At 45.0% G+C, this 9,620-nt stretch overlaps 2 protein-coding genes across 2 annotated transcripts; both read right to left on the bottom strand.

Moving 5' to 3' along the window:
- Positions 1-1,151: 1,151 nt before the first annotated feature.
- On the bottom strand, positions 1,152-2,906 carry LOC123183185 (F-box protein At5g49610-like). The gene is made up of 2 exons (XM_044595932.1): positions 2,668-2,906; positions 1,152-2,562 (listed from the first exon to the last, which is right to left on the bottom strand). The coding sequence occupies exons 1-2, from the start codon at positions 2,809-2,811 to the stop codon at positions 1,474-1,476; spliced, it is 1,233 nt and encodes a 410-aa protein (XP_044451867.1). The 5' UTR covers positions 2,812-2,906; the 3' UTR covers positions 1,152-1,473.
- A 1,904-nt stretch (positions 2,907-4,810) lies between these two features.
- LOC123183186 (F-box protein At5g07610) lies at positions 4,811-6,650 on the bottom strand. Its single transcript, XM_044595933.1, has 2 exons — positions 6,393-6,650; positions 4,811-6,278 (listed from the first exon to the last, which is right to left on the bottom strand). The coding sequence occupies exons 1-2, from the start codon at positions 6,507-6,509 to the stop codon at positions 5,157-5,159; spliced, it is 1,239 nt and encodes a 412-aa protein (XP_044451868.1). The 5' UTR covers positions 6,510-6,650; the 3' UTR covers positions 4,811-5,156.
- Positions 6,651-9,620: the final 2,970 nt, after the last annotated feature.

Below are 9,620 nucleotides of genomic sequence, written 5' to 3' on the forward strand. Positions count from 1 at the left end.
TGATGCAAAAAAAAATTGAAGTTCATTATTTGTGCTTTTGAGCAAATGTCTGGGCTTACTATTAATTTTCATAAAAGTGAACGGTTCCTTTTTGGAGAGGAAAATAATAAAAGACAGAAATATCAGGAAATTTTCACTTGTGGCATGGGATCTCTCCCTATGAAGTATCTAGGGATGCCAGTGTCACACACTAGAATTAGAAACAGACACTGGTCTGGATAGTTGAACAAATTGAGAAAAGATGTGAGTGATGGCAAGGTAGACTCCTAGGATCTATTGCTGGGAGAATAACCTTGGTGCAGGCCTGCTTGTCCAATATACCTCTTTATTATGATGTCGTTTTACCCCATTCCTGCTGGGGTACTTAAGAAAGTAGACTCGTATAGAGCTAGATTGGTTTTGCAAGAAGACGAAGATAAGAAGAAATACCATTTGGTAAACTGGAAGACCTGTTGCAAACCCAAAGACTTGGGAGGTTTGGGTATTTTAAATTTAAACATTATGAATAAAGATTTACTTGCCAAATGGTTTTGGAATTTGGAAATGGAGGAAGGACTTTGGCAGCCAGTCCTCTGGGACAAATATGTAACTGATGGATGCTTATCCAGGACACAACATAAAAATGGAGATTCACAATTTTGGACTAATATTATTAAGTTCAAAGAGATATTTGACAGATTTTGTAGGAAAAATTTGGGGGATGGCAAAAACACAAGGTTCTGGGAAAGACATATGGGTAGATGATAAACCTCTGAAAGAGGCATATCCAAGGTTATATATGCTTAGTTTTGAACACAATATCAATGTGTCTGAAGCCTTGGAGAAAGAGTGGAAATGATTTAAATTTAGAAGAACACTATATGAGGAAACCATGGAATTGCGGAAAAGTCTGGGAAGATGTGAGGAGGTTAATATGGGAAGAGGTAAAGATCAGGTGGTGTGGATGCTGACTCCGGATAAACAATTTATTGTCAAGTCCTTATATAGACTAGAGATATTTTTAGAAGACCTTTTTATGCTAAAAAAACAGATGATCCACACATAATCATATCAAATCTTCAAAATGCATTAAAACGGAGCATCGATCGATAACAAACTATAGACCGGAGATATTTACTTGCATAAAACAAATGGAAATGAAGAGGTGAAAATAACGCAGATAATGTACTCTCAATGACTTATATTAGCCACATCAGGCCCAAACGACTGGCCACAATAACTAGTGCTACATGACAGCAAATGGATGAAATGGCTAGGTGGATTGTTACAACTAACTAGTACACTCACCCTTACAAAGTTTGGCTAACAACATTGTTCAAAGCAACAACGGCATGCACCGAACTCAAGACTGTAGACATAGGAGTTGGGACTTCTCCACGCAATGCCAGGAAATTAGGAGAGTAGGCCCATGTCAACCGCTAATTTCCGCAAAAGGTGTTGTTCCATGCTGAGCACGTGATGTAGCACTGGATCTCAGTGACCAGCTGAGGGCAATTCCACAAAACAGGGAGTATAAGGCAAACCATTCATGCCTTCGGTGCAGATAACATGCACTTTTTGATTATCCATGTCATACGACAATGTCATGTTCTTCTTGTCGGTAAGAAAAATCATGTTGCAATCCGGATGAATTGCAAACATCGCATAAGAATCTCCATGTTTACGGCAATTCCTTCCAAACAACTCTAAAACCTTAAAGGTGTGCTTTAGGGTCCACTTTCCAGTATCATAATCCTCAAGGACCCAAATACAGAGTTGGCAATCATAAAAATTATCTGTCTTCCACGCATACAAGCGTCCTTGAGACTGCCCAACATCACAGATGTTTGGCAAGTCATTTGGCATTTGAATCTCCCTCCAAACTTCCCCCTCCACGTCGATTGTGGCCATTATGTTATCAATGGAAGGCAGATGGATAGTGCCATTAAGGAAGACATGTGTGTCTCTACCATGATCCACGAGAGGCTCTCTTGTCCACTTACTTTGCACATGAGTCCACCGTCCAGTTTCTGACGAGTAGATTGCCACTTGTCCGGAACGGTCCACACCAAACATATTGGGCTGGGGCGCAAACACCACAAAGCGGGATGGAACAGCAGGGTCAAAACCTAAGAAAGCGATTGGATCAGGACCTGGAAATCCGACAGGAGGCAGCACAGTCCACTCCTCGGTCGCAGGATTGCAGACAACATAATAGGCTTCGCCTAGCAGATTATTCGAGCAGCAGCAGAGGAGAAGGCCGCCGCAGGCGTGTTTGACAAAAATGTGGCAGTACCTTTCGCGCAAGAAAGAGAGAGATGGGTCGACAAGAGGCGGACCTCTCCCATTCAAATTTCGGAAATTGAGGCCATCGTCGTGATAGTAAAAGAAGCCCGAAAGAGTCTGTGGCGACCTCTTGCGGATGTCCGGGGCGGAGCAGAGGGCGAGCCACGGCTTGGACACGCACTTGAAGCGGCAGAGCGACCTGTAGGGCACTCGCGAAAGGATCTCGACGAGGGCGCCCTCGGGGAGGCTTGGCGCAGGCTGCTGCTCCTGCTCCCGCTCCAGCTTCTGCTTCTTCTCCTGTGTAAATGATAATGGCTGGCTCAGGTTCCGGATTCCTTTTGTTGGATCCAAGATTGGAAGGCCCTGTTAAACAAAAGGAAGACTGGAGCAGCGTGAGCGGACCTTGGAAGCTACTGGGGCAATGTCGGGGAGCAGCGGCGTAGAATGAGACGGAGCGTCGTCGTCGCGGCGGACGGTCGCCGTCGGCTGACCCTGCAGCGTACAGCCATGCTCGCCTCCTCCACCTCCTCCTCCTCCTGGCGGCATCGCCTCCTCTTCGGCTCGCGGATCAGTGCCTTGAGGCTGTCGAATCGACCGTGGCGGCGCTGGCTGCCGCTGCTCGCCGGGGCTAGGGTTCGTGAATCGTGAGGGGGGATGGGGCGGCAGCTGGTTTGGGAGCTCGCGTGACTGCGAGTGGGAGTGGTTGATTTGTTACTCTGCTGACAATAGACGGCCCAATGGACCCAGATAATTTGTTGGCCCACTCCGCTGAATAATAATCGAATAATTTCCTTGGTGCCTCTAAAAAAAGAAGAATAATTTCCTTGGTTGATTTGTTAATTTAGGAGCCGGTGACAGAAAGAGCTTTGCATTAGCGGAATGTACATAACGCTTTTGTATGTGCTGCTACTAGATACATTCCCAATTACTTGTTGACACCTGTTAGTATTGAAAGCAACTTAACAATGTAGTAGTGGTTGCTATGGCAGATTATATATTGTACTTATATCATGATTTGCATTGGAAGGGTAGAAAAAACATAAGATTATATATTGTACTTATATCATGTTGTACTGCTCAGACATACAACCTACACGACTAGAAGTAAGCAGTTTTCTCTCCGAGTAATAGCAGAGTGATGCCTCATTTAGAGACAACCACATGTTTGTTAGTAATTAGTTACGCTCTGATCGTTACATTCTTCTCTGGCTGCTTTCATCAAGGACAGGTTCGGCCAGCTTGACATACTGGTACCGGGTGGCTCAAATTTTCAAATGAAATTTTGAATATGCAATTAACTTATCGTACATAAGCCAATTCCAATGAAAATCATGATTTGATGTGTGAGATCAACCTGAAGTGAAGTGATGTGTAAACAAGGAGCGCTATCCAACGACTGCAGGATGTATCACACACTGCACACTGGACTAAAATTTCTTTTCTTTTTTTTGTGGGGACACTGGACTAAAATTTCAACGCCACACCAAGTGAAGATTGCTTGTGGAAAGCTAGTAAGCTAAAGGTAGTAACTGAATCCCATCCTAATGCCAGAACAGGCGCCTGTCACGCTGTAATTTCACGGATTCAGCGAGAACTAAACCTTCAACCAACAAAGCCATGATAGGAAAACCAACCTTATCTTCAGATTCACGCAACAAATATTTCTACTTACGACAGAGTTTACAGGATCCGATTTTGTGCGGTCCTCGTTTCCAACAGTCAATGCGCCATGTTCCGGTGTACACTTGCAGCACTTGGCATGGGAAATAGCATGAGCACAGGTGCCTGGAATGCTGTCATGCCATCCTATAGCAGCTACACAAAAGTTAGGGCAGAGGCCTGACAAATATTTCTACTTACAAAGACTCTGGAGAATATGGTTCGTGGTCCTCATTTCGGACAGTCAGTGCACCATGTTTAGTGTACAACACTTGAAAGGAGAAATAAATATCTGCTATATGTAACATATCCATTGTGGTGATTATTATAAAAAACATTGTCTTGCTCAGCTTCCCATAAAGAGCAGGCCTCTAAACCAATGTTAAGCAACCAAAAACTTCAACGCTCTAGTCAGGTTTCAGGAGGAGAATGATGAACTATATTAGAAAGCAAGAATTCAAAGCACACTGGGAAGCATAAGTAAAAGAAAATGGATGGTGAACTTGTACCCATGTTACCCCAGTCTTGCAACAAAGATGGTAGTCTCAGACTATCAGCGAGTGCTTCCCCACAAAAGGTCATATTCCCCTGAGCAAAAAAATAAAATGAAAGAACCGTCTTCCAGGCCAGTTTAGCTGCACAATTTTTTGGACACCACCAATGGAACATGGAAGTCCATGTGGGTTACATAAAACAAACTAATATTTCTTTACCCTACAAGTATATGGTGCAATATAGAAGAGACAATCCACAGATAATCTTCTCAAATCTTACAACATGCATAGAAACAGAGCCAGCACCGATGGATAACAAGCTATAGATTGCAGATATTCACTTGCATAAACAAGTGAAAATAAGGAGGTGAAAATGCGAACAATGTCAAACATAGATAATGTACTCTCACTGAGTGTCTTATATTATCATCCCACATCAACAGTTAACGAGCGGCCACAATAATTTAGTACTACATGACAGCAAATAGATTAAAGGACTAGGTTCATTCATACAACTACTTATTACTCTTACAAAATCTTGGCTAACAAAGATTGTTCAAAGCAACAAAGGCATGAACCTGAACACCAACAGATAGGATAGGAACACCACACTGTAGATATAGGAGTTCGGACATCTCTACGCAATGCCACGAAATTAGGAGAGTAGATCCATAGCAACCACTAATTTTCGCAAAAGGTGTTGTCTCATATGCTGAACATGTGATGCTGCAGTGAATCTCAATGATCAGCTGAGGGCAATTCCGCAAAACAGGGAGTATAAGGCAGACCCTTCATTCCTTCAGTGCAGATAACAGTCACTTTCAGATTATCTATGTCATACGACAATGTCATGTTCTTCTCGTCAGTAAGAAAGATCATGTTGCGATCCGGATGAACTGCAAACATCGCATAAGAATCTCCATCTTCGCGGTGATTCCTTCCGAACAGCTCCAAAACATTAATAGTGTGTTGTAGGGTCCACTTTCCAGTACCATAATCCTCAAGGACCCAAATATAGAGTTGGCAGTCATGAGAATTATCTATCTTCCATGCATACAAGCGTCCTTGAGACTGCCCAACATCACAGATTTTTGACGAGTCGCCTGGCATTGTAATGACCCTCCAAACTTTCCCCTCAGCGTCGACTGTGGCTATTCTATGACCAATGCTACGCAAATGGATTGTGCCATTCAGGAAGACCTGTGTGTACCTACCATGACTAATGAGAGGATCCGTTGACCACCCACTTTGCAGATGAGTCCACCGTCCAGTTTCTGACGAGTAGATTGCCACTTGTGCAGAACCGTCGACACTAAACGTATTGGGCCGGGGCGCAAACACCACAAAGCGGGATGGAACAGCAGCATCGAAACCTAGGAAAGGGATTGGATCGCCTTCTGGATATCCAACAGGAGGCAGCACAGTCCACTCCTCTGTGGCAGGATTGCAGACAACATAACAGCTTTCGTCTAGCGAAGAATTCCAGTTCCAGAAGCTTTGGTCTCGCGAAGAATTGGAGCAGCTGCAGAGGAGAAGGCCGGCGCAGACCTGTTGGACAGAAATGTGGCGGTACGTTTTGCGCAAGAAAGGGAGAGATGGGTCGACCAGAGGCGGACCTCTCCCATTCAAGTTGCAGAATCTGAGAGCATCGCCTTCATCATGGTAGAAGAAGCCGGAGAGGGTCTGTGGCGACCTCTTGCGGATGTCCGGGGCTGAGCAGAGAGCGAGCCAGGGCTTGGACACGCACTTGAAGCGGCAGAGGGACCTGTAGGGCACTCGTGAAAGGATCTCAACGATGGCGCCCTCGGGGAGGCTCGGCGCGGTCTGCTGCTCCTCCACCCGCTGCTTCTTCTTCGCATCCTGCAAATGACAGAAACGACGGCTGGTTCAGGTTCCCGATCCCCTTTCTTGGATCTACGACGGGGCCAATCGAAGATCTTGTTCTAAAAGAAAAGAAAGAAGCTTGGAGCAAACCTCGGAAGCCACCGGGACAATGGCGGGGAGCGGCCGCGTAGAATCAGACGGAGCGTCGTCGTCGCGGCGGACGGTAGAGCCATGCTCGCCTCCACCTCCTCCTCCTCCTGGCGGCATCGGCTCCTCCCCGGCTGGCGGCGCCGGGTGCTGCTGCTCTCCGGCGCTAGGGTTTGTGAGGGGGAATGGGGAGCGTGCGTGACTGCGAGTGGAGTGGAGGCTGGGATCCCGTGCGCCCAGTGTGTGTCACTCTGCTCACAATAGACGGCCCACTCCACTGTGGCTCTAAAGGCGGCCCAATGGACCCTGATAATTTGTTGGCCCACTCCACCTTTTTAATAACAATCGAATAATCTCCTTGGTTGGTTTGTTAATTTATTTACGAGCCGGTGACAGAATTAGCTTGTCTTTGCATCAGCAACATGGTAACAATGATCCATGCCGGAATAATCAACAACACTTGTCTCCCTGCCAAAATTGTTGTCCCCCCTTTTTTTCCTTCTACATTACAAATCAAATCCAATTTAAACTCTTTCCGCAAAAAAAAAATCCAATTTAAACTCAGTCGTGCAACCTGTGACTTAACAGCTCGATCAAAATATTTTTTTGAGGGGGGAGAAAATTTTGAAGCATAGAAATCTTCTACTCCCTCCGTTCCGAAATACATGACGCTGGGGTTTTTTCCGACCAGGTGAAAAAGCAGCGAAATGACCAGGTTACCCTCCAGTTTTGAATTCTCTCCTCGTCTCCACCCAGGTCGTCTTCCAGATCCGCCCGCCTCCGTCGCCCCCCACCTCTGGATCCTCCACCTCCATCGCCCCCGCCTTCGTCGCCCCCCACCTCCATCTCCATCGCCCCCGCCTTCGTCGCCCCCACCTCCATCTCCATCGCCCCCGACCCTCCACCTCCATCGCCCCCGCCTTCGTCGCCCCCCACCTCCATCGCCTCCCATCTCGCCCAACAGATCCCCTTCCATCCTCCCCATCTTCCTGGGCCAGCAGATCCCCCTCATCGTCCTGGGCCAGCAAATCCCCCTCATCGTCCTGGGCCAGCAGATCCCCCACCTCGTCATCCCAAGGCCAGCGCCCTGCTGCAGATTGCCGCCACCCTCCCAGGGCCTCGCCAGCTCCACCTCCAGGTACTGCAGATCGCCGCTGACTTCAGGTCCTGGTCGTTCAACAGGTCCAAAAAGGGGCAATTCAGTTGCAAATTTAGCATGACAAAATTCAGTACTGGAGCATGATGTTGCATGATGTTGGGAGGATTCAAAAAATCAGCACTGCATTGGAGTAAAAGTGCAGTACTCCAATGATGTTGGAGTATCATTAACAAAAAATCAATACTACTGAAACAATTGCATGACGTTGGAGTATCATTAACAAAATAACATGATGTTGGAGTACAGCTGTATGATGAAGTACTACAGGGGCAGAATCACTTTTACAACGTCATGCAACATCATTTTCATGACAAGAGTACTATTGCATGATGTTGGAGTACTATAGTGCTTGATGTTGCATGAACTTATACCGTGGCAGTACCTGAACATCCTCCAGGTCTAACAGGTGGAGCTCCAAGCTCCATTGCACCAACTTCAGAACAGGCAGCAACTGAAAAAGGAAATAGACATAGTCAGGGCAGAGGCATGGATTTTGATCTCAACTGCACTCCAGCCGAAGAAGAAGACATACTCCAAGATGATATGAACATGGAAGAGCAAGAGGGCATCGATCCCGGTCAAGATGCAGTTGGTGAGCTCCAGTACTCCTTCCATGAACAATCAATAGTTCAATAGTTCAATATGAACAAATTTACTCCTAGCATTTCCTGTAGTACTCCAAATAAATTTGTTGCTCTAACACATGTTAAATTCAGTTAAATTTGGGGTTGATGTACACATAAGAACTACTCCTAGCATTTCCTGTAGTACTCCAAATAAATTTGATATGTGAACAAACAGGTGCCTCTCCAAATAAATGGAAGCACAAATATAACTAGTGTCGTGTGTTCTTTGTACTCCAAAGTAGGTATACTCCAAGTCTCCAGGTATAGTTGTGCAAGATGAAATCCTATCATTGGTTCTTACTCTGTGTTGACTGAATGAAATGGCAAGCTACTACTGTACTGTAGAGGAGGCCCTCAGATCTCTAACTCTCTTTTTTTACTGTGTGGTTTAATTAGTTTCTCTCTAGTTTCGTTTAATTAGTTTAATTAACAGAAAAAGGTTTCAGTTAGTTTAATTAATACAAAAAGGTTTTAGTTAATTTAATTAAAGAAACTGAAAGGTTTGAGTTAATTTAAATTAACTCAAAAGAGAAGAGAAGATCTACACTACTCCAAATCTTGAACTCACTTTTTTTTATTTGAGAAGACAAGAGCAGAGCAAGCACTGCTACTGCTCCAAGCTAATCTGACTGCAAATCAGAAACTCCAAATCTGATTATTCAGGTACTCCAAATACCGGATATGTTTGCTACTCCAAATTTTGCAACCACTACTCCAAAACAATACTGTACATCACAACAATTGCAGTTTTGAAGTAAAGCTTCAGTTAATTTTAAAATTTAAATTAAAGTTTCAGTTAAAATGGAGAGAAACAACAGTAAGTACTGTTGGAGTACTCACTAAGTACTGTAAGATGAGTACAGTACAGTACTGCTGCAAGAGGAGTACAATACTCCATTAGCTCATTGCAAATTTAACCAAAACTACAGTAGCACAGATGTTGGTGAGGAAACAACAGTACTATTGCAAGATGAGTAGTAAAATCAGTCCTACTGTGAACCCTACTAAGCTCACAGATGTTGGAGTACAGCAGAAAGAGCCTCACTTAACTCCAAACAAGACTCCAAAACATGCAATTCCACATCAGCATATGATACTCCTCTGAATGAATGACTGAAGCAGCAGGCGTCGAGCACCACGAGCATGGCATCAGCGTCGGGCACCACAAGCACCACCGTCAGCGTTGCCCTATAAGCACAACAGAGGATTGGAACTCTGAATTGAACAACAACTGAAGCAAAACAATCGACCATCGACAGTAAACCTCTGAAGAAATGTTGGAGTGCTGCTGCTGCTTGGTTGATTACAGGGAGCTTGGTAGGCCATTAAGGCCTTGTTGGGGAACGTAGCAATAATTCAAAATTTTCTACGCATCACCAAGATCAATCTATGGAGTCATCTAGCAACTAGAGAGAAGAGTGCATCTACATACCCTTGTAGATCGCG

This window comes from Triticum aestivum, chromosome 1D (assembly GCF_018294505.1).
Source record: "Triticum aestivum cultivar Chinese Spring chromosome 1D, IWGSC CS RefSeq v2.1, whole genome shotgun sequence".
Lineage (NCBI taxonomy): Eukaryota > Viridiplantae > Streptophyta > Magnoliopsida > Poales > Poaceae > Triticum > Triticum aestivum.